General features: G+C 41.5%; 1 protein-coding gene across 2 annotated transcripts; it reads left to right on the forward strand.

The window, feature by feature from the left end:
• Positions 1 to 117: 117 nt before the first annotated feature.
• On the forward strand, positions 118 to 23,776 carry HJURP (Holliday junction recognition protein). Of its 2 annotated transcripts, none has more exons than XM_035116661.3 (13): positions 118 to 352; positions 1,750 to 1,816; positions 3,368 to 3,426; positions 6,350 to 6,377; positions 7,645 to 7,700; positions 10,637 to 10,691; positions 12,258 to 12,319; positions 13,053 to 13,163; positions 13,671 to 13,743; positions 17,033 to 18,579; positions 20,180 to 20,243; positions 22,077 to 22,164; positions 23,120 to 23,776. In XM_035116661.3, the coding sequence occupies exons 1-13, from the start codon at positions 221 to 223 to the stop codon at positions 23,223 to 23,225; spliced, it is 2,448 nt and encodes an 815-aa protein (XP_034972552.3). In that variant the 5' UTR covers positions 118 to 220; the 3' UTR covers positions 23,226 to 23,776. The 2 variants fall into 2 exon arrangements, with proteins under 2 accessions (XP_034972552.3, XP_060129666.2); XM_060273683.2 differs by having other exon boundaries at positions 17,036 to 18,579.
• Positions 23,777 to 25,462: the final 1,686 nt, after the last annotated feature.

Here is a 25,462-nt window from a genome sequence, read left to right on the forward strand (position 1 = left end):
AGCCTAACGGGAGCCAGCCAATCAACTCAAAACTGCTCCTCGGGGCTCTCCGATTGGCCAGCATCTACCAATCCGGCGACGGCAAGCTGAAGCGCACTCTCGCGGGACTAGCGCAGCGGCAAATTTGAATCGGGTTGAAGGAGTTGCCCAACTGGAAGCGACCAATCCTCGGCCTTGGGCCAAGGCAACGGCCACGATGAGGAGAGCGAGGTAGGCAGGGATGGAGAGCGAGGCCGCGGACCTGTGGCGAAGAGGAGCGCCAGGAGGCGGCGGCGGCAGCACAGCCATGGAGCGCCGCCTCAGGAGAAGCACCCTCCGCTTCAACTCCGCCATGAGCAGCGTTGTGGAAAAGGTGAGCTCGGCGCGGCGCCAAGGGCTCCAGGGGCGGCTTCGGCGAGCAGGACGGGACGAGGGTCGCAGGCCTTTTCCGGAGGGTAGTGGCCCCGGGCGGGATCTGCTCGGGGCTCCTCCTCGGCCGGTCATTTGTGCGGGAGATAATTAATAAATGCAATTGAAATGTCAAAATTCGGCCTTCCTTCCAGCAGGGTTCCTTGCACTCTTAATGACTAGCTTTAATCTGTCTCAGACAAGCTATAGCTAAGGCCCCATTCTCTTGGGGGCTCCCCCCAAAATTAAAGGAAAATAAAACTGGATGTACATTTCCAAAATATAAGATAAAAAATTAAACCTACATACAGCAACAGTTTTTGTGTTATGTGGGCTCCTATTTGTTATGTGCAAATGACTAGTAGGTCCATAAATTACCATATAGCATATATTCAACACAAAAAACAGCGACAACCTAAATATCATCAAACTTAAATCCGGTCCTGTCTGTCTGTCTTGTCTGTTTGTTTCAGCCAAATTTGGACACACTGTCTTAATGTAAAAATCATTAAGGCAGTGTGTCCAAATTTGGCTGAAACAGACAGACAGACAGGGCCGGATTTAAGTTTGATGAGATGTTGTTTTTTATCATGTGTTTTATAACTTCATTTTATTCTGTGAACTACCTTGAGATCCCTGGGTATAGGGCGGTATAATAATAATAATAATAATAATAATAATAATAATAATAATAATACGTAATGTTTCCAAGCACAATTCAAAGTGTTGGTGCTGACCTTTAAAGCCCTAAATGGCCTTGGTCCAGTATACCTGAAGGAGCGTCTCCACCCCTATCATTCTGCCCGGACACTGAGGTCCAGTGCCAAGGGCCTTCTGGCGGTTCCCTCGTTGTGAGAAGTCAAGTTGCAGGAAACCAGGCAGAGGGCCTTTTCAGTAGTGGCGCCCACCCTGTAGAACGCCCTCCCATCAGATGTCAAAGAGAAAAACAGCTATCAGATTTTTAGAAGACATCTGAAGGCAGCCCTGTTTAGAGAGGCTTTTAATCTTTAATCGATTATTTTATTCTTCTGTGGGAAGCCGCCCAGAGTGGCTGGGGAAACCCAGTCCGATGGGCGGGGTATAAATAATAAATTATTATTATTATTATTATTATTATTATTATTATTATTATTATTATTTATAAATGTTCCATCACAGATGTGTCATGTAACATGTAGTTGGGGCCTGTGTACTGCCAACTACCGTAGATAGGAGTGAGTTAACTTGCAAGTATGCGAATTAGTAGTTTGAATGGAGGTTTAATAATGCATGAGTTTTACCCCCCTCCCCCCAAAAAGCTTTTATTATAATATCTAGCATTGTAGTCTTATGTTAAAATGGTGTGTGTTTCTTTTAATCCAGTACAACCTCCCCATTTATGGTGATGTGGTCGTTTCTATCAGATCATTGACTTATGATACACCAGAAGGTAAGATTGCTTTTATCTAGTTTGCTTTTATAAAAAACATAGTACAGTGGTACCTCAACTTCCGAATGCCTCGACTTCCAAAGTCCGCTAACCCGGAAGTCTTTTTGTCGCGTGTGTGTTCTTTGCATGCCCAGAAGCGCACAATCTTGCTTTACGCATGCACAAAATGGACGCTTCAACTTCCGAAGAGCGCCGCGGAACGGATTGCCTTCGTGAGTCGAGGTACCACTGTACAGTCGTACCTCGGGTTACGAACACCTTGGGTTACGAACTCCGCAAACCCAGAAGTATTTTCGCCCCTCGCGCGTTCTGCGCATGTGCGGAAATTGCACTTTGCGCATGAGCAAAATGGCGCTTCGGGTTACAACCATTTCGGGTTACAAACTGCGTCCCGGAACGGATCGTGTTCATAACCCGAGGTACCACTGTATAGAGACTTTTTGAAACCTATGTGGATCAAACTTTATTGAATCAAAGACTGGTTGGAAACCTTGAGGTTTGTTGTAACAGTGTGACTATACAGTACATAACAGTGATAGGACTTGCATGCCATAAGTCATGGTTAACTGTTTACCATGAATAAGCAAATTGCTCTCATTTTGCTTTTCCCCTAGCACAAGTGAGATTGCCAAAATCTTTGCCTAGCATTGTTTCAGAATTGGGGGTTCTGGTTTGTTTCACTGTAAACAAATGACTACCTGAAGCCAATAAGAAACCGTGGCTTCAAACTGTGGTTTGCGTGGAGCAAAATAGATTATGATCTGGTTCAAAACAAACTTGTTTCAGATATAACACTAGGCTAAGAATCGTGGTTTGTTGCTTTGTGCTGGAGAGAATCCGTGGCAAAGCAGGAGCGATTTGTCAACAGAAACTGTTTTGTGGATTGTTACTCTTAAGTATCACTGTATTTCTGTGAATTTTATTTCTGAGCTGGCTTTTTAAAATCCGCTTCCCAACCTAGCAGTTCGAAACACATCAAAGTGCAAGTAGATAAATAGGTGTCGCTCCTGCGGGAAGGTAAACAGCGTTTTGGTACGCTGCTCTGGTTCGCCAGAAGTGGCTCAGTCATGCTGGCCACATGACCTGGAAGCTGTCTGCAGACAAACGCCGGCTCCCTCGGCCAGTAAAGCGAGATGAGTGCTGCAACCCCAGAGTCGTCCGTGACTGGACTTAATGGTCAGGGGTATCTTTACCTTTACCCAACCATGTATATACAGGTATGGATGTACAACCCAGTATATCTCTTCATTCATTTGATGAAGTGGACTGTAATCTATGAAGAAGAGGAGGAGTTTGGATTTGATATCCTGCTTTATCACTACCCAAAGGAGTCTCAAAGCGGCTAACATTCTCCTTTCCCTTCCTCCTCCACAACAAACACTCTGTGAGCAGAGTGCATGTGGAGGAGCGGAGACCCGAACCCGGTTCCCCAGATTACGAGTCTACCGCTTACTATGCTTACTGTAAAAGATTAACATTACTCTGTTTATCACAAATGACAAATTCTTATGCATGTGGCATTTATTGTAGAAATTATTGTATCATTTCTAGGGTCAAAGGTTTGGGGAGAAGAGCAACAGAGAAGCACCAAAATTATAGATAGCTCTCAGGTACTTTAAATGCATAACTTGTAATGACTGTATTTTGATGTTTTCTAAGTTATTGTGACAAATTAAAAATCTTGAAATCTCTCTGGGAGACTGGATGCATAGCTATAACAGTAGTATTTTTAAACAATGTTTCTGTGGCAACTTGAATGGGGGAAAAGCCATAGATTCTCTTCAGGGTTTATGAACTTAAGTTGGAGAATATTACTTTCTCTCATTTAGTTTTCTCTTTTCCTTAAATTTCAGACCATTGGTAAAGCTGATACCAAAATGAGCACACCCAAATAGCTCAATGAAATTTGTTTTCATTGTTATACATTGCTCTAATCCAGGGGTGTCAAACTCAAATTCATCGGGGGCCGCATCAGCAGTTTGGTCACCCTCAAAGGGCCGGCTGTATCTGTAGGACTATGTGTCCACTCTTTATTATCATAAATTATTGTCACTGCATTCAATTATTACTGTTTTTTGTAATAATGTAAGTAATAACTAGCTCTGAAAGCAGAAACATAGTCAGAATAATGGCAAGTAGATTTTCAAATGTACAATTATTGTACTATTTATGTATTGAAAAGATCTATTAGAAATACAGATCATAGCAACAATAAAAATACCACAGCGCTAGCCCTTTCCTCAAAACACAGTCAGTTCCCATCTGCCAGCAGGGAGGGAGCCCATCTAGCTTCCCTAGGCAGGGAGTTCCAAAGTTCTCTGGGAGGACTAGAGACCTTTTTAAAAAAATGAAAGCTCAGCGTCTGGGGTTGGGGAAGAGGTTGGGTTGGGGCAGCCATGGAAGGAGGCTCCTCTTCACGGGGGTCTGTCTGTGGCTGCTCAAGAGGGAGGCTTGGAGAGAGGGGATGTATTTGGACAGCAGGTTTCAGAGCTCCAGCAGGTGCCCCTAGCAAAAGGGTTGCCCTTTGGCTTGATGGGGACGGCTTTGTCTTGCAGGGGATGAAAGACCCACAAGGTGCACACACACACAAACCTGCATCGGTCATCTAACCCAACCCCCTGCAATGCAGGAATCCTGGCAGCTTTTCCCTGGCAGCAACTCCAGGCAGGGCTGAAAGCTGGAGAGCTGTTGCTGCCAACCAGTGTTGGCTCCACTGAGGGAGATGGGCTGTCCCAGGATCTGGCAGGCTCCTCTATGCCTCATCTTTGGGAACAGACATGGCATGTCCTGTCTGGCCAGCTGACACCTAGAGCCTGCCTGTGGCGCTCTGGATCGCCTCCCTGGGCTCCCAGCCAGGTAGGGGCTGAAGGGCTCCTTGGGGGGCTGAAGAGCTGAAGCAGGAGCCTTGGGGGTCCTGTTAGGGGCTGGGGTGGTGGGGCAAGTGTTTCCTTGCAAAGGTGGCCCTTCAAAGGTGCAGGGGAGAGGAGGGGCTGAGAGGGAAAGAGAGAGAGAGGAAGGGAGGGGGTGAGAGGGAAATAGCGAGTGAGAGGGAGGGAGGGAGGGAACAGTTAGCCAGCGGGGAAAGCGAACGGCAGGCACGCCCGATCAACTGCACAGGCACTTCACAGAAATTACTCGGAAGTCGCCCTCCTCCTGCACGTGCTTGCTTGTCCTGAGGACATGGGGCTTCCTGAGCGTTGTCCCTGCACAAGTTGGCAGCGCCGAGCTCTGCCGCGGGACAAATAAAGGGGGTGAGAGGCTGTGCCTTCTCTGTCCTGAGCCCCAAAGCCAACCGCGAGGACCTCGCCCGCCCTTTGCCGCTTCCTTCTTGAGGCAAACAGTTCCAGTTCCTCTCTCTGCCCTTCCCTTAGTGCCGCCGCCGCCCCCGCACTCCAAGCGGCTTCCTCATGGCACTCACCTCCCGCTGCCTCAGAGCAAGGCTCAGAGCCGGGCACGCTTGCTAACAGCAGATTAGCAGCGCCACTAGCCAATGGGGCCTCGGATTCAACTTTGTGCCTTTCCTCCGGAAGCGGCGCCCAGGCCGCCCATGTGACCGCGCGGGCGAGCGGCCACCCAGCGGCGAGCGGCGGGCCACAGCACGAGGTCTGGCGGGCCGGATTAGGCCCCCGGGCCTTGTCTCTGACACCCGTGCTCTAATCAATGGAGAAATTTGACTGATGAAAACAAAGCTTTTGTGGTCTTACCTGCAATCTGAAATGCTGTTGGGGTGATTTAAATTGGTGATACCAGTCTTCAGAACAAGATTCTCACATTTTGTCTTAATTATCCCTCCGGACGTACAGGAAGATAATTCACTTGATACAGTGCAGATGTATCAAATTCAATGTACTAAGACAGGGGTTTCCAAACTACGGTAGTCCACGGACCACCAGTGGCTCATGAGCTTCGTTCAAGTAGCTTTCAGTGTGTGTGCAAAGAACACTTACAATTTGAATTCTATGGGATTCATATTTGAGTTCTGTGGAATTCATTTTGTAATACAATAACATCCAATAGAAGAAATAAAGCAAAAAAATAAATAAAATTTATGCAGCATCTAGCACAGCACATTACAGGTGCTATAGAAAGCAGAATTATATTTAATTATATTTACACCAAGTCTTTCAGCAATTTTCAAGTGATCCATGGGGAAAGTAGCTTGAGAACCACTGTAACTAAGACATATGAAAACTGTTAACTTTGTCCCTAATTATTTTGCCCTGTGACTTGAGTTTGGCAATGTGTGTAGAAATTGCATATCAAAATATTTCAAGTATTAGAATTATTGGCAGATCATGCTGCCTGCCTTCCCTGAGTCTGTCGGTAATTAACCAAATGAAAATCTTGATCGGTACCCTTCATGTTTCCAGACCAATAGGCAGACATAAGCAATTTTACAATATGCTTATTTCTGAATGGGAGGATCTTTTAAAGAAAAAAATGCATTCTTTTGAAAATGAAAGCACTGGGTGCCTTTTTTTGTACAAGAAATAATTTGTATGCACTGAAATTTTCCTGCTTTTCATATTACAGAGTAATGTACCATTTCAGGAAAACACGGGTAAGGGACATCTTAGAACTTTCTGCAATACTTGTATGTTTAAATTGTGTAAAGATTTACCTTTAACGGTTCTTAATGGTGAAAGAAAAAGATCAATTAAAAATCTGAGACAGTATTTCCTTCTAGAGTTGGCTCTTAAACAATAACTGCTTGCAAATATAATAGTCAGTTTTTATGAAAGAAGGTTAATTTGGCTTACGATACATGATTTTGTTCTTTTTGGTACTAAATCCACAGATAATCTTGCTGTAATTTTGATTTAAATAAGCTATTGCAAAGGAAAAAATACCATATAAAATTGGCTATTTTTATTGGATATATGTTTAGCTTTATCAGAGTACTGTGTTTCTTCATATGAATGCATTTGTATCATTTTTTTTTAAAAAAGCCTGCTTTTTACTTGAAAAGACTTTATGAGCCTTATATGTTATAAAGCAGAATCTAATTGTTCATTCTTGCAAGGTATTCATGAAATGTTCACTTGAGCTTAATTCTTCAGTTGTTATGGGATTGCTTTTTAAATGAATTTAATGGCTTACCCAAATATGTTTGTATTACAAGCAACTAGCAAAAGCCTGCAAGTAACCTGTTCCGCCCCATCCCACCCAAGTCTTCCCCCTTTTGTGATGTTTTGGGATCCCAGTTTGGCGTGATTCATGCATTTGTGGTCGCGCACAAATAGAACACACATAAATGGGGGGGGGGGTTGCCTGTAATTATTCTGAAAAGTGTCTTTGGGTGCAATGCATTTCATTAGAAGAACTGACCTTCCTCCCTTTAAGACCTGCCACTTGCCAGATCATTAATTCCTAAGGATATTGTGTTAAGCATCAACTTCATGGGACTTGAAGGCAGTTGCTTTGATATATACTCTAGTGTTGGTGTGATAGTATCATGCCTACTTTTATTTAACTGCCTATGAGAACTAATTAAATATATATTTGACTTTTTGTTGCACATATGTAAGTGCAAGATCTAGATTTCAAAAATTTGCATTGCGCTTGTATAGCAAAACTGAGTCTTGTGCCACAACCAACCATTTCCAGGATCACATGAGTCATTTCCCAATTCAGTGCAGTCACTACGATAGAGGTACAGCCAGGTTTAAATGGAGATTTCTCCATAGAATTTGTAAAGTGGGGCAAGCGTTCTCAGATGGAAAAGCCAAGTGGCTACCTTTGGCTATGTTGACTGATTATAACCTGTCAGTGAAGAGAGATCTGTTATCTTCAGTTTTATAATTTCAATGAATTATTTTTCAATTAAGAAATTGAGGGGCAGCTGGCCTCTGACTCTGAAAATGAGAACTACGAGGAGTATCAGGTATGTAGGATCCATGATGGCAGTCAACCAGAATAGTTATCCATCTACTTTTTTCTGGAGTTGTATTTGAAAGGGGTCTGTTCTGGGATCCTGTTCATGGGCATATTGAGGAAATGGTGCAGTCACTGAAGGAAGAGTGCAGAGAAAGTGCCTGGCTGATGTTGATAGGCAGGGAGTTTCAAAGTGTAGGCGCTGCCACACTAAAATACTGGTTGTGGTACGTGCAACAGTGCCAGTTCCATAGCTCAAACCAGTCTAGCAAGTATTTTTTGTAAACCACTTGGAAGTGTTTTACAATCAAACAGTTTATAATTTTTATGAAATATATACAGTGGTACCTAAGTTCTCGAACGTAATTCATTCCGGAAGACCGTTCGAGTTCTGAAACGTTCAGCAACTGAGGCGCAAATGGCTGTCCGCAAATGCAATTGAGAAAACTGAAAAACACAGTGGAAGTCGTTCAACTTCCCAGGCGCATTCGGAAATGGAAGCATTTACTTCTGGTCTTTCGGCGTTCAGGTTCTGAAATGTTCATCAATGGAGATGGTCGAGAACTAACGTACCACTGTATTGGGCCAAGGTGATCCTACAAGTAAATGTGCCAAGCTATTAAAGGTTTTATATACAGTACTGATAGCAACGCCTTCGACTTGACCTGGTGTCAAATGGGCAACCAGTGCAGATCTCTGACCAGAACGGTTACATGCTTACAAGGTTTTTCGCTTCTTTTGGCAACAGTACTGCAGCACTCGGGACCCAGGTGGCGCTGTGGTTAAACCACTGAGCCTAGGGCTTGCTGATCAGAAGGTCGGCGGTTCGAATCCCTGTGACGGGGTGAGCTCCCGTTGCTTGGTCCCAGCTCCTGCCAACCTAGCAGTTCGAAAGCACGTCAAAATGCAAGTAGATAAATAGGAACCGCTACAGCGGGAAGGTAAACAGCGTTTCCATGTGCTGCTCTGGTTTGCCAGAAGCGGCTTTGTCATGCTGGCCACATGACCTGGAAGCTATACGCCGGCTCCCTCTGCCAATAATGCGAGATGAGCGCGCAACCCCAAAGTCGGTCACGACTGGACCTAATGGTCATGGGTCCCTTTACCTTTTACTGCAGCACTCAGAACTGAATGTAGCAAAAGAGAAGGCTTACACTGAAGTACAGTGGAACCTCGGTTTATGAACACCTCGGTTTATGAATTTTCGGTTTATGAACGCCGCAGACCCATCTGGAACGGATTAATTAATTTTCCATTACTTTCAATGGGAAAGTTCGCTTCAGTTTATGAACAGACTTCCGGAACCAATTACACCCATGCTTCAGTTTATGAACGCTTCAGTTTAAGTACTCCGCGGACCCGTCTGGAACAGATTAATCCACTTTCCATTATTTTCAATAGGAAAGTTCGCTTCAGTTTATGAACGCTTCAGTTTATGAACAGACTTCCGGAACCAATTACACCCATGCTTCAGTTTATGAACGCTTCAGTTTAAGTACTCCGCGGACCCGTCTGGAACAGATTAATCCACTTTCCATTATTTTCAATAGGAAAGTTCGCTTCAGTTTATGAACGCTTCAGTTTATGAACAGACTTCCGGAACCAATTGTGTTCATAAACCAAGGTACCACTGTAATTCAGTGTTGAAGTCACCAGTATCTGAACTACTGTGGTCAAGCTCTCCCAGTCCTCAAACAGTCACTGAGGCTACCTGGGCATCAAGTAACAAAGCTGGATCCAGCACCCCCCAACCCTGTCCAGGGCAGACCATGGGAACCATTCACTCACAGTGGATTACGAGGATTCAAGATCAGTTTTTCCCCCTCATCCATCCCACCATTGCATCCAGACACTGGTCTATGGTTCACACAGCCTCTCCTGATTCAGTTATTATGCAGAAATAGAGCTCCATGTCATCAGTGTACTGATAGTACCGAAACTCCTAATGACGGTTCTCAGCAACTTCATGTAGATATGAACCTTCATCCAACATGGGATGGGGAGAATAACTTTAACAAGTTTAAGGGGTGTACTTTCCATCCCAATGTGATTTCCAATGTAGGGCAGGGTGGCACTGCAACCCTATAAAATATTGTGTGGTGTCAGAAGTGTGCTTAACAATACCCAAACGCTCAGAGCTGTAGGGCGCTTTTCTAACCCTATTATGAAATGTGCAAGAAAACTGTCCTTGCTTAGAGAAATGCCCCCAAACAATATTATATAGCTTTTGCCAATTTATTGGCACTTCCTTTGCAATCTTGAATAGCCTCACACCCTGTAAAATTCCTGAAAATGGCTTCTGCTAAAGCTGTGTGCTTCTGCATTTAGAATTTGCCTGAAACTTACAGTATTGCATGAATCCTTTATCTGCTGGATCACAGTGGCCAACCAGATATGCCTGTGGGAAACCTACGGGATTCAAACACCAGACCACTCCCCACTCCTGTGGTTTCCAGCAACTGGTATTCAGAAGCATTGCTCCTTCCAACTGTGAAGGCAAAACATAGCCATCATGGCTAGTAACCATCAATAGCCCTCTTCTCCATCAGAAGGAGATTAATCTTCCCATCCCGTAAGTTTATTTTTTTTGTTAGTAGCAGGAAAAGTGTACAAATAATTGCAGGTAATATTAAATTGCCTGTGCATTGAGAAGGTGATGGGGGCAGGCAAATGTGTAGTATATATTTAAAAATGCTTGCCTAAGTCTTTTGAAGCAACATATGTCTTGTACAGTTAGATTGTTAACAGCCATAGCCATCGCAGATTTATGTGGAGTGATGCTAGCATTTGATCGAATATTTAAATCAAGTAAATATGTAAGTTTGGTAGAATGAAGATCCATTACATCCCCATACGTTGACTCTAATATTAAAGTTGATTTTCTAGCCCAAATTTAGCTAATACAGAGCTGTTGTTTTTTTGTTTTGTTTTTTTGCTATTATTAAGTCACCTAATGAAGAACAGTCCATGGTCTCATGTAGAAAGAGCCTACTTGATACAGGTAAGGCAGGCTTGGCGGAAAAGCATGCAATTTATTTATAGGACTAATCTAAGCTGTCTTGGATGTGGATGACAATTGAGAGAGATGATCACATGCATTTTAAAATTATTATATGCCACTGAGCAATGATTGTTCTGCTTTATTTCTTTCCAATTTCCAGGGGGGGGAGAGAATCTATAGTCTTTTACATAAATTTGTACATTAAGGTTGTGACATGCACCTTATTTGAAATATGATTTCTCATTTTCTTTTGAGCATGACTCCTTTCTTGTTCAAACAGTTGAACCCTTCATCAAAAGTTTTCTTCTGTAAGTGAGATAGCTAATATAGCTGTAACCAAATTGGGGGACTGCTTGGACTTATCAAAGTCAGTAACTTAAGGAGCAATATCAACTACAGTGGAACCTCGGTTTATGAACACCTCGGTTTATGAATTTTCGGTTTATGAACGCCGTGGACCCATCTGGAACGGATTAATTCACTTTCCATTACTTTTAATGGGAAAGTTCGCTTCAGTTTATGAACGCTTCAGTTTATGAACAGACTTCCGGAACCAATTACACCCATGTTTCAGTTTATGAACGCTTCAGTTTAAGTACTCCGCGGACCCGTCTGGAACGGATTAATCCACTTTCCATTACTTTCAATGGGAAAGTTCGCTTCAGTTTATGAACGGTTACTCCGCGGACCGTCTGGAACAGATTAATCCACTTTCCATTACTTTCAATGGGAAAGTTCGCTTCAGTTTATGAACGCTTCAGTTTATGAACAGACTTCCAGAACCAATTGTGTTCATAAACCGAGGTACCACTGTACTTGTTTTATCATTTGCTGAATCCTGTATTGTTGCCACACTGTAGCCCCTTCTGCACTCTTATTAGTATCATTAATTTTGCTCTCCTTTGGGTAACTATAATTGCAAAGGAAAAACAAGATTACACCCCTAACTTTGACCCAGCAGTTTTTCTGCATGCCATATTCATTAGACGCCTTCTGGATGGGAAAGAAAGAACAACACTTTTAATTCCAACATTTCTCATTCCTATTAAACAGTTTGTTAAACAGTTACCTATCAAGAGGTGAGAGTAATGAAATGGCTTTGGGACAATATATAGCTTCACAATCTCTTCCTTCAGATGTTGCCCATGTGAAGTGGGCTGGAGCAGGGAAGGGGGTTGTGACGTGCAGTTTGCCCCTTTCCCCAGAGTTGTGCGACTCCTTCATAGTGCCTACAGAAGCATAACTTCTACAGTGGGGACATTGTGCGTGAGACTCCCTGTGTGATTTAAATTCATGGGCAGTCGGGGTTATAAATTGCATGAGCCTACAGCTACTTTCACCACACTTGCCTGCTTCATCCAAGTAACACCCAAAGAGAGGTCTCCTAGCAATGAGGGGAATAATAAACCCAGTGAAATTTGTCAGTCTTTGGAAACAGATTATTGCATAGTTCCTTGCCTTGAGGTTTTGTGCCGAGGTTAATTTTTTTACACATTTCTTTTATCAAAGAAATTGGAAGCGATCTTATAATTGAGATATGTTTTGTTTTTTAACTTTGAATTGTAGGTCACAAAAGCGATGTTGAGTCGGCGTCCATTAAAAGACGTTTGGAAAATTTGCATATCAAGGTGAATGAGAATTTTTGTTACAGTATTTGAGCATTTGAAAAATTAGAATATTTGTCTTAGGAGAGACGATTAGGAAGACGATTGGCAGGAAACAAGGAATATGAGGAGTGGCTCTGAACTCGAAACTTCCCTGAGTTCTGCCAAAAGTTTTCTGAATATTCCATAGGCTCTGTCTGTGTTTATGAAACTATAGCCATGAGTTCTGGTTTGCTCTTACTTACTTTTCAAAAGCTGTGATTCCCTTCCAAATTCTTGATCACAGTGTACTAATGTGGCTGTTTGAGTGAATAGTATATGAAAAGCCTTTCTCTTCCTCATAGCAGGGACTGCAGTCATTATTGTGGGTTTCTTCTAGTTTAAGAGAGAAGAGAAAATATTGGTCATTGCCATGTACAGCAAGTGGTACCTATGGAAATCAAGCAGGAATAATAATTATAATTATAATAATTTGCTTGATGTTAATACAGACAAGCAAATATGGCATAATAGGCATTACTAAAACCTGGCAGGATGAGACAAATGGAATGTGCAACCTGCTCAAAAAGGCTTTGTCACATATGGATTTAGAAACAAAGCCTTAAAGGCAAAACCCTCAACAACTTAAGAATGAGAGTAGACTACATTGTTTGTGTGTACTTATCCTTGTTGGTTCAACATAAAAAACAACACACTTGGGTGGAAGGCCCACGCCACAACTTGTTTCAACTTCTATTCACTCTTTTTTTAACAAAAGGACGATACCTCTCTTGTATACTTTTCTGGAACACCTGCAAAGAATAAATACCAAGTCAAAATGGATGTTCTGTTGGATAATAGTGTCTACTTTGCTCCAAAATCACTTACGGTAACTGTTCAGCTGATTGTATTGAAATCTTTAAACATAGCTAGTAATGCAAGTCCAGATTTCTATGTGCAGTTCAGTTTTCCTGTCTTCTCCATTTATTATTATTTTCTCTTGGAGGTACATTATCTGTACACATTCCCAGTGTTTCTATTGAAATGGATTGAAATGGATGGGGAAGACTTAAACGTAATGTCTACTGTACTGACACCCTAATAGCCATAAATCAGGTTAATTTTTATTGAGATGGGATTTTGTTCTTGCTGTGTGTGCTTTGGTCACATTGGGCTGGCGCATAATAAATGGGGTATAAAAATGCAACTGCTACATAATATTTTAAGTTTGAATATATTATTTGGCAGTCATACTCAATTTAGAAAGCATCAAACTATAGTACATAGGATGTATATCTCAAGTAGTGTTTAATTGCTTAGTCATTCAAGGCTTGTGTCTTTCTGCAAATCTTTATGTTCTGTTTACTAACTATCTACCTTTGGGATTTTGGCTTAGGTTACAAGACCCAAAGCAAAGAGTGTTTACCAGTGGTCTCCTTTGCAAAAGCTGGGAGGTGAATCCTTGAGTGGTGAGCATCATGACAAATCCTAAATGTTTTACTGAAAAATAGTGTTTAAAGGAGAAGTAAATGGTTTACTTGCATAAGAAGGCTGGCACAACAAAGTTTACAATCTAGTAAGCACAAATGCTAGCTCTGATTGGCTGGCTCGGCACTGTAATGCTAAGCATTCCTTATAAGACCTAATTAATTGGTGTTTTTAGAAACTTTGTTATCTGAATTGGAAATGAGCTACATATGAGTCTAGGTCTATCTCTTGAGTTTTTTTCTGGAGTATACAAAGACCAACTGGACCAGCATGTACTTACTTGCTATGGCTCCTTTGACAAACAGTGGCTGTAACAGCATATCTGTTTAGCTAGCTCTAGCCTGCTCCCTTGCATCTGCTATGAAAAGGCCTTGTAAGGACCGCAACATCTCCTCCCTCCCAACCCAACACCACCATTCTTTTTTTCAGCTGGACCTTCAGTGCTGCAAGAGCAACTGCTCAGGACCTGAGTAGTTCAGCGTTCTGCTGGAAGCCATGGAGGGCTTTTAATCTTGTGCCATGGCCTATCATAGCACTTTACCTACCTGTCAGAGCACTGGTCCAGCTAGCACATGTCTATGCTTATTGGCAGTAGTTCTTCATGGTTTCTGGCTCGAGTATTTCCCACCTCTGAACATAAGAAGAGCCTGCTGGATCAGGCCCGTGGCCCATCCAGTCCAACATCCCGTTCTCACAGTAGTCAACCAGATGCCTGTGGGAAACCAGCAAGCTGAACATGAGCGCAAGAGCACTCTCCCCTCCTGTGGTTTCCTGCATCTGGAATCCAAAGCATTGCTGACTCCGTTAATAGTCCTCTTCTCCATCCTCTTTTAAAGCCATCCAAGTTGGTGACCATCACTGCCTCCTAGGAGAGTGAGCACTGTTGGACTGTGCACTGCAAAGCGTATATTCTACCACTGACCTGTGGTCCCTCCTGACCCTACAGTAACTCCATCCTGTCCAGAGTCTTGGCATTTGCTCACAAGCATGGAAGTATCTGGCGTGTCTCCCCCAACCCCTGTATAACACTCTGGTAGCTGATATGAGTCCACTGTCAGAACTTGTTTTCCTTTAGTAGTTCATTTTCAGTACAGTGGAACCTCGGGTTATGTACCATCCTCCTTACGAACGCATAGGGTTACGAGCTCTGCTAACCCGGAAGTAGGTAGCAAACTTTGCCCCGGGATGCAAGCGGATGTCACGCGCCAGCAGCATGCCTCATTAGCGTAAGCACGGCTCAGGTTAAGAACGGTTTGGGGTTAAGAATGGACCTCCGAAATGAATTGAGTTCGTAAAAGGAGGTACCATTGTAGCTAGATTCTACTGTAGCATGCTGTATTGTTTAAGTCAGCTGCAAACAATTTTTATAAGGATAGCACTCTAGATCATTTTAAATGAACATGCGTACAGGTGTATGGTAATAAACCTGTACTTTACAACACCCTGAAGTATCATTATGAACAGATTAACAGGTAACAGGTGTCTAGTACTCTCTATCAGCTGTAGTAAATTGAATGCTGCTTTATGTCAAAGGATGTCATATTTTCTCGTTCTGTCTTACAAAGCAATTTGTTCCATGTTCCTCCTAGCTATATGTAGTTAAATTACATAGGTTGACATTAATTTGAGGCAACGTGGTGCAATGGCTTAAGCTGCATTTAGATGTATGATATGTAGCTTCAGATTCCCATTTAGCTTTGAAATTTATTGGATAGCTTTGGACAAATGACAGTTTTTCGACCAAATTTATTCTTTGAGGATAAGCAAAATGAGGATTCTAAATTTCTAAAAAAAAATTAACTTAAAAATGTTTTACTGTAGTTTGATTTTTTGTTAGTTATTGGATGGATTTGAAGAATGAATGCAGCAATTCAGCCTAATTAAAGAACTGTGCATATCTATATACATAGAATCTTTACTGAAGTTTCTACATTGCTGGAGAAAATTCTGTGTCATTTAACCGTTGTGTGCGTAGAGATGTCCCTGTGATATTGATATTGTTAGAGATTTCAAAGTGCATGCATGCAGAAAGTCAGCTATCCACTTCTGACAATTAACTATTGGCTGAAAGCCAAGGCCTGATCTCTCTGTGTATGGTGACAAGAGCCTTAGTAACAACCTTCTGATTGGGTAAGAAGTTCCTAAAAGATAAGCTCTGTGGTATTGTGGAAAAAAGACTGTTTTTGTAACAGGTGGTTGTGAGAGAAAGGAAATGATTTATTTTATTTCATTTATTTTATGAAGTTTGTGCATAGTAACTTCTGGATACTGTTTGTCCAATAAATACTGTATATAGTTATCCTGGTGAAGTTGTCTATTCCTGCATCCAGACGTCTAGTCATTGCTCTACAGCCAGAAGCTTCTGAAAAACCTGCGTGTACTCTGCTGTGTCCAGGTTTACGTTATTCCTGACACTAAATACTAATAGATATGAGTGGGAATGTGAGTTTATGTAGGAGCTCTCAGCTTATTAGACTGCATGACGTCCTTTGGATCAGAGTTGGGGGTCTTTTAAAGGGGTTAACAATAAGTTGTTTTATTTCTTTACTTGCATACTTGCAAAATCATATAAAATATATCTATGTCTTAAAACAAAAACGATATAATGGGGCGATGATACAATAAAAAATACATTAAGGAAACAAATATATAAATGGGTAATCTCACAAAAATATATATACGGTGGTACCTCGGGTTACAGGCGCTTTGGGTTACAAACTCTGCTAACCAGGAAGTGGTTGCTCCAGGTTAAGAACTTTGCCCCAGGATAAGAACAGAAATCGCGCACCAGCAGCGGGAGGGCCCATTAGCGAAAGCACGCCTCGGGTTAAGAACGGACCTCTGGAATGAATTAAGTTCTTAACCTGAGATACCACTGTATATAATTTTCATAAGATAGCTTTCTGAAATAGTCTTAAGTTGGTGCCTGAAGCTATGTAGACTTGATTTCACTAGGTAGAGAGTGCCAGTATCTTCATTAAATATCATATTGGTATGCATTGCCTCGTTATCAAGTGAAATTATAAATTGCTGCTACAAAATTTAATTTAAAAGTAATCATGGCAATGATTGTTTCTTAAAACACATAGAAAATATCTGATTGCACAATGGGAACTGAGAAAATCCTAGATAATTTAAAAATGTGGTTAGTGCCTTCTTATTTTAAATTTCTTTTCTTACATTGTAGCTTGTTTGGAACATCATTAGCAATAGTCTTAATGTTAAAAAAGAGTAAGTATTAGTACTTATACTTCCCTTTATTTGGTCTAGTAGGTCACCATGATGTGGTCCTGAGGAAGCAAACAGAATCTATAAATGGGCATACTGCATCATCATCATCTCTGCAGCTGTCCAACTCTGCTGCTCCAGGCTCAGACAATATGACAATTGTGCCTAAAAATCAGTCTCTTGGGGATGGAAATGAAACTGTTTGCAGTAGCTTTTTAGAAATGTACGAGTCTGCAGATGAGCATTGTTCTTGGAATAACGTAACAATAGTAGACTTGTATCCAGGAATGGTGAAGGCACTTAGCAGATTGTTCCATAAAGAATCCCGCAAAGCTTCTTCTAATTCATTCATCAAACGGTACAGATATGCCTATTGGCACCCTAAGAAAACAAACCTTAATACCAGCACATACAGAGTAAGGAAGTCCAGACAATTAAAACAGAAGTCTTGCTTGACAATTACAGAAGATAATTCTAAGGGATATCAATTGCCCATGGCAAATAATGGGCAAACTAGTCCTTCGTATGATGGCAATCATGAAATGCAATGCTCAATGAACCAGGTAACTAAAGTAGTATCTTCCATAGACCGTAATCCAGATAGTGTGGAAATGGATGCTTCTGGCATTGTAGAAGATCATTCATACACAGAGAATGCCGGACTAAATGGCATGGAGACCACCATTTTTCCTAGAGATCTTTCTACAGAAGAAACATTTCTGGTCAGAACTGCATCTTATATCCCTTCATTGTCAAACTTTGGAAGAAAGGCTCAAACATTTGAAGATTACTCTTCAGTTTGCACTGTAGATAAAGGAACAACATTTAATCTAGCCGGAGATTATAAAACTGAGATGAGCACTAGCACAGTCAATGCTACATCATGTTTAAGCTTGTCTTTGAATAGAAGCATAAGCTCTGTCTTGCAAAATAACAAGTCTTCTCCAGTAAAAACTTCAAATAGATTACCTGGGAATCATGAAATTAAAACATTCAACAAAGCTGTTTCGCTGCAGCGAAGTCATTCATTTTCATCACTTCCTGTTAATCACAGTCCCATCAAAACTCACCAGAAATGTGATGATGCCTTCCAAAAAATGTATAAGGAGCTTTGTTGTTCAAAGATTCGAAAACCATTTAAGTGCTCAACTATATGCACAAGTCCTAGGAAGTCTTCAGAACTGTGCAAGTTTGGTTTTAAAAGTCTTTCTTCAAATTTTAATCAGAAGCGTAAAAATATGATTGAGAGTATATATCAGAAATTGTGTTCTGAAGGGCTTCCAAAACTTCCTACATTTATGCGTGCTGCAAACTTTAAAAACTATGAAGGAATCCCAATGTCTGACACAGTGAATGCCCTAGTTAATTCTCCTGTAAGAACTTTACCTGCAGTTGCCAGAATTAAAAGAGCAGCAACCTTCTGCATTGAAGACCCTCAGACTTCACCATTGAAAAGATTAAAAAATATATCTGAGAACTCACCTGATCGAATAAGTCAGAAGCTACCTTACTGGAAAAACAATCTTCAGAAAACTGACATGACTTTCACACTGCATACTCCTAATGGCAACAATTGGACCTCAAACATGGTAAGTAAACTATTGACTTTGAAATACAGTATATGAAAAAGTACTCCAAACTGAAAGACACTTTAGTATCCCCTCAGTGACAAGATTCCTGAAGTAGATAATATGTAAATTTCCAGGACTTGTTTCAAGTAAGCTTGCATAGGATTGGGCTAGAAGTCTTATTATACGTGTCCCCCATCCCACTCTTTCTTGAGTGAATTATGGTACTAGTGCCATTCAGCCCGTTTAATAAACGGGCGCTAGAACATTCAGCCTTTTTCGGTGGCAGCGGCGCGTGGGGGGCTTTTATTCCTTGTCTAATTGATTGTTCCTCCCCCCATCCCTTTGATCCTTAATTTATCCCTAATTTTCTCCACCACCACCCGTTCCCAAACCCCAAGCCAAAGTCCCCCCCCTTTTTTTACCTTTACAGCTCAGGCTCGGCTGGGGGGTGCGGGGGGCATTTCTTTCTTTACCCCCTCCGAAGCTTGTGTTTGGAGTGCAGATCCCTCCCCACCCTGTTTTCGCGCACTTTTTGGCCTGCCGTTTGGTTCCTAATTTTCCCCGTCAATAGCGCTGCTGCTGCCAGGGCCCAGTGGCCGAATTCTGGCTCCTGGATGGCCCGGGCGGCTGCTCCGGGGTGTACGCCCAGTTTTTCAGGGGGGTGGGGGTGGCTCCCGCTACTTTTGTTGGCCTCCGCTGCTGTTTTTCAGTCGCCTGCTGCGTCTGGGAGGGAGCTTTGCCGTCCGGGGGGCTTGCGCCCACCCCGGCGCTTTCTGAGGGTCCCACGGTTGGCGCTGAGCATTCGGTGGCCTCCCCGCGCCTTTCCTGGCCGTTCCGGCCCAGCGGGGGTCTCCCGGTTGCTTGCGCTGTTTGGGCCTTAATTTCGGGCCTGTTAGTGAGGAGAAGCCGGGGCCTCAATTTTTTGGTCGTCCCGGCTTCCTCCTCAGGCCCTTGGGCACGTTGAGAGAGGGCCTGCCCTGCTTAGGGGCCTTGTTACCTGCTCCTGCCTTCCACTGGTGGCCTGCTTTATCTTGCGCTGCTTGGGCCTCCATTTTGGGCCTGTTGGTGAGGAGAGGCTGGGGCCTCGATTTTTGGTCATCCCGGCTTCCTCCTCAGGCCCTTGGGCACGTTGAGAGAGGGCCTGCCCTGCTTAGGGGCCTTGCTGCCTGCTCCTGCCTTCCACCTGGTGGCCTCTGTTTTAACTGCTTATTGAGCCAGTGCAGGGCAGAGGGGTGGGGGTGGGGTGGGGAGAGCGCATGTGTGTGCGTGCGTGCAGTCTCTGCGTCCAATCCCTGTGTCCCTGGGGCACATGCTCAGTAGCACGGAAAATGGGACACAGGGAATCTGGATGCAGAGACATAGGGACTTTATTATATAGATACAACAGCATCATTTTGCATCTTTGTAACTGAACAGAATGTTTATGATGCAGGGGAGGGTAAAAGTAGTATTCAGGTTTTCCCAATCTTCTGAAAAATATGCCCACAGTTACCACAACTACAAAGCAAGCAAACTGAGACAGAAAAGAAGCTCCTTGACATTGATTAAAATAATCCCTGGATGATAATCCATATTGTAAAACTGCATCATTTTTAATATTTCAACATTTTATTTTCAGGATTCTGGGTTTTGTCGTTCTTCAAATCGCACCTTTCTGGCTGTTCCAAGTACTTGTATAAAAGGTAGGTAGAAAATGGAACCTAAATCTAGACATGCATACGTGTCAAACTTAATCATTGACTTACTGAATTGTTATGCAGTTGGCCAAGCAAACAGGAGATTTCCAGATTTGAAAAAGAAGTTTTTGTTGAGCTAAGCAAAAAAACCTCTTGTATTCCAGTCAGTATTCCACTGCGTGTATTTTCATCTGGTTGGCTTGTTTGTAGCCCTTTAGTTCAGTTCAGTTCAGTGTGTTATTCCCAAAGATGTCCTACTTGTGGCAGGGTTGTTTTTTAAAACTAGTGGCTAGAGCATTGTGTGAAAAGAAGGACGAACACTAAGAGTTTATTCACAGTTACCTTTTGTCCTGCTCTTTCCAGGCATAGTTCTGCACTTAAAACGCCATGTTTGGGTGTGGGTCCCTCCCCCATGGAAACCCACTCCTTAGCACTCAAACAGAGCAAACATCTGTTTGGGTTTCCAAGGATTGCTGTTTACTCCAATTGAGCTTTAAAGAGTGGGTTTTTGCAAAAAAAAATATTTGGAGCAAAAGCGGGGGGGGGCACTCAGACACAGTGCTTTAAAGCACGGACTTTGGGGGAAAACAGGAAAGGTAAGTGAATAAGTCTTAAGGCTGCAATCCTAACCTCAGTTCCCTGTGAGTAAGTCCCATTGAATGGAATCAGACTTGCTTATTAGACATGATTAGGAGTGTACTGTAAAACTAAATGTTCTATTTATGTCACATCTTACACAAGCAACAGCATGAGAACTGTGATAGAACACTTAAAAGTGCTACATGGACTCTTAAACATTTGCAGGCACATCCCAGAAATTGCAAGTTCCTTCTCCACTCATTCTAAAGGAAGAAGCAGTAATTTTTAATGTTTGAGTGATGCTCGCATCTGCAGTGATTATTATCTGGCTTTGTCTGCTTTTAATTTGGGTATTGGTTCTGAAGTTCTTAAATTAAAAAATGAGGAAGCTGAGATATACAGAAGCATTTTGCTTGTACACACACCTTTGCTCCTCTCTTCATTCATGCTGCACTTAAATCAGGAAATCTCATATTAACCATTGTTAATTTTGCTCCCAGCTTTGGAGCAAGGTAGGATATCAAATCAGTTTCAGTTTGGTGTCATACCTGGTTTGTTTCAAAGCTGGTGAGGACAGTTTTCCAATTTCAGCAAAACAGGCAACAGTAGCCCATTAGACACTTGATGATTTCATTGGTGTGTGTGGCATGAATAGGCCACCTGCATGAGCAAAAGGGTTGTGTATGTTTTGATATTTATTGACTTAACAAGCTGAAATATGATCGTCCAAAGGTTTGAGATTAAAATCCAAAGAAATATTTCCATGGCTTCATTGTGTTTGGTAGAAGGACATGAATTTAGTTTTAAAAGGCTATTAATTTTTGAACGCACATGTTCAAGATTTTAAAAATACCAAGTTTTTTTAAAAAAATATTGTAATTCACTTTTATTTATTCACCCTGCTAAGATTTAAAGTATTTTGTTAACTTTGTTTGTGTTAAATATGTATTCTGTAGTTGACCTCCTTTGTAATGTTTTATTTTTAAATCTTTAAGATAATATTTTAGTTTTCTGTTAATTATGTTGGTTTGACTGTATACTCTATATTTCACTTTCTTCAGTTTGTTTTATTGATGTTTTAATATTCTATAAACCGCTTTGACGTTTTTCTTGAAAATATAAAGCGGTATAGAAATGAAATAATAATAATAATGCTCCTTAGATGTGTCCTCTATGAGGTAGTTTGGTTTTCTTGTTCTGGCTTTTTATCATTTCCATGCAAATTTCCTGCTTTACTTACTGCATCTAATCTCATCACAGAATCCAGAATTACAAGTGTGGATGAAAACATTCCCATGTTTGTGGAAAATAGCGATTCCATAAGAAAATCACAGAACTATACCTCACCGTTAAGTATCACCTGAATTCCTTTTTAGTATCCCTTTGCCATATTTCTCTGTGAAAGTATATGATGAGGAGAACCAATAATGGTTTCCTATAAGCTACACCTAAGATGAGTTGAATAGAATGGCAAAGCTTTGACTTGCACTGTAACTTGTCTTAAAATCTACTTTGCACATTGGTGCTTTATGTGACTAGCATCTAACTGACCACTTATTGGTTGTTAATAACTTTCGGATGTTGGACATGAATGTGTTAAATTTGCTCCTTTCAAATTTGCTAGGTGAAATTTGGTAGTCCTGTCCTGAAGGTAGTGTGGTTTCGTGTAGCATTCATTGGTATTATAATAGATAGCATATTGTCAAGTTGGCTTAATACATTCTTCTCTCCCCTTTGCAGTGCTGCTTCCTTTTTGAGAAATACAGACTTGGCAGTAGTGTGCCAAATATTGGGGAGCACAACTTTTTTGTATTTGACTCGGGGATGACTGAAGAGTTACTTTATATTGGTGTTTTATTGCATTAGTCGGGAGTCATCTCCAAATGGTTAATGCTTTTCTAGAGACAATAGATGCTGTCTACCGCAGTGAAAATAATGCCATTACTGAGAGAGATTCTGAAATTGCCGCACCTATAGCATCCTTTTGAGCTTGCAGCACTTTGTTGAGTTTAAAATTAGTAACTTTAATATGAAGTCTCTTTACTTATTGCACTCTTTTTATGTGATATACAGTGGATTATAGTTTGTACAGATTTATCTGAAACGCCATGAATATTCACCAATGTGTTATGCAAGGAGTTGGAGATTGAGGAAAATGTGTTGCTGTTTTGTATTATTATTTATTTCCATTGAAACAGCAAAAAATATCCTAGTCTTTGGGAAGTATTTGTTTGCTGCCAGTTCATTTTACTGCACATTTCTAGCACTATTTTGAACAGACAAGATCCTCTTTCCTTTTTCAGGGTTTCCAGAAAGCTCAGCTATCATGATGGGAGAACCAGAAGAAGAAATGCTTATGTGGAAGAACTTCTGTGTGAAGACTATGAAAGTTCATTTCTGGACGACTAAAGGGGAAATTCATGATTTTTAAGGGAAAAGCTGTTTGACTGAATGCAAAAGTTTCCTTCCATTTATGAAAAGAACTTGAATCTAGTGGACCTTTCATGAATGGAAGCGAGGGAATTTCACCAATTATGCTTTTCCCTATGTTATCCACCAGTACCACCCCCACCACATCTGTTCCAGATGTTCCTTCAAACTTTGAAGCAGAATTCAGGAGGGTGCAGGAATCTCCAGAGGGAAGCGCCCTGTTCCATGATTCTTACCCTAATTCAGAATCCAACCCATTACAGATACGTTTTGCCATATGAGAGCTACATATCCTTTAAGGAGCTGATTAAGCATCTGTTTCTGGAATTCAGTTAATTCTGGATGTTTTCATCTAGGGGCCAAAGTATCATCTGTCTTAAGGGAAAGCACTGTTCCTTCTTGAACAGTGTTTTTGTTTTCTGCAGGTGTAATTTCAGCTATTTATTGTGTTTTGCATGTCTTTTAATGTATATATCTACTAGTACTTGGCTCTTATATTGCCTAATAAACCTTTATATGTGTTGTGTGAATTTTGTTACATTCCATTAGCGGATTCACTTTTATAGCTCTTTGTTTCCTTTTTGTTAATAAGCAGCCTTTTTAGTCACCAACATCCTAGCTGGGAAGAAATATGTTAAGGATTGCAGCTTTTATCTTGCAGTCCTATTTCTTAACTTTCTAGAAATACAGAAAGTAGTGGTCATGAAAGTAGAGATAGAACTTTCATCCTACCATATCCATTTCAATTTTGCATCCAGCTGCTGCTGCTTTGCATGTAGGCCCAGGGAGGAACAATTTCCCAGCAGAGAAATGACAAGACAAGGTGGGTGCTGAATCTTCTGTTTTTATGCATGCACAGTCATTTTTTGCTCCAGCAGAGCTTCCTTACCCATTTCTACCGCAAAGCCAAATCTGGCACTAGTGGTTATTATGAATTACAAATGGGGAATTCTTTGGGTTCATAGCTTACCTTTAGGAATGTGTATGTTTATTGATCTTAGTGCCTTAGCTATCAGTTTCCCCTTGATAATACCGAATAAATTATTCTAGCCTATTTTACAGAGATAATGGGTAATACATTGGACATTTGAGGAATGCCTTATAAACAGTAAGCAGTATTCAATAAGAGCATATAATGGCACATACCAGTCATAGCTGCCAAGTTATCCCTTTTTTAAAGGGATTTTCCCTTATGCTGAATAGGCTTCCTCGCGAGAAAAGGGAAAACTTGGCAGCTATGATACCAGTGCTTTGGGACAGCAGTATATTACAATGATAATATGGCAGCTTGCCATCAGATATATCTATACTTCCATCATTTAAGATGCCTTTCAAAATTTCTGCTGTGGGACTTAGTGAAATGTTTTGACCTGGCACTCTTAGATAAAATCCTAGAGACCTTTTCAGACAGGGCTTTGATGAAAGGTATCACTCTATGATTGCTGTAAAGCAGGCATCCCCAAACTTTGGCCCTCCAGATGTTTTGGACTACAATTCCCATCTTTCCCAACCACTGGTCCTGTTAGCTAGGGATCATGGGAGTTGTGGGCCAAAACATATGGAGGGCCGCAGTTTGGGGATGCCAGCTGTAAAGAATGTATTTATTTACATATAAATGGCTGATTTCTCCTGCTGTTTGAAAGTTGCACTTCACTCCCACATTAAAAAATAAATTAAAATAGGATGGGGGGTGGGGGAGCTGATTGTAATAAGGATTTTTGTTGTTCTGCCCCATTCTGGATTCCCCTGGTGGCAGGGTGTGTGTGGGAGGGGTAGGATTTTAAAGTAAAGGGTAGTAAAATGAAAAGGATTAAAGAATTAGGAGGAAGGAAAATTGCTAAAGAGGAGAATAAATTGGAAATCAGAAGGGAGGGAGTCCAAAAGACGATGATTAGCAAATTGGGGTTAAAATTATAAGTGTAGTGTTATTGAGTTGAAATGTTTGTTGTGGTATTGTATGTTTTTGTTGTCTTGTTTTTGTATCTGTGTGTTTTATATAAACTGAATAATTTTTTTTTAATAAATAAATAAATTAAGATGCCTGGCTGTAGTTTTTACAGTGCATCCAGTTGAGTGCAGACTTATCCTGAACTACTTATGGAGACACGCTTGGTAGCACAGAAATTTGGCACGCTAAGGGCTGCCAGATGGCCTAGCAATATATATTAGCATTTGTGCAGTTCTACAGATCAAGCATGAATTAACAACAATGTTAA

The sequence above is a fragment of the Zootoca vivipara genome, chromosome 4 (genome assembly GCF_965207765.1).
Source record: "Zootoca vivipara chromosome 4, rZooViv2.hap1.1, whole genome shotgun sequence".
Taxonomy (NCBI): domain Eukaryota; kingdom Metazoa; phylum Chordata; class Lepidosauria; order Squamata; family Lacertidae; genus Zootoca; species Zootoca vivipara.

Coding starts and splice junctions, on each gene's coding strand:
- HJURP (XM_035116661.3), top strand. CDS start 221: ATGGAGAGCGAGGCCGCGGACCTGTGGCGAAGAGGAGCGCCAGGAGGC. Junction 7,701..10,636: donor AGAACTACGAGGAGTATCAG/GTATGTAGGATC, acceptor GCTATTATTAAG/TCACCTAATGAAGAACAGTC. Junction 22,165..23,119: donor TCACAGAACTATACCTCACC/GTTAAGTATCAC, acceptor TTCCTTTTTCAG/GGTTTCCAGAAAGCTCAGCT.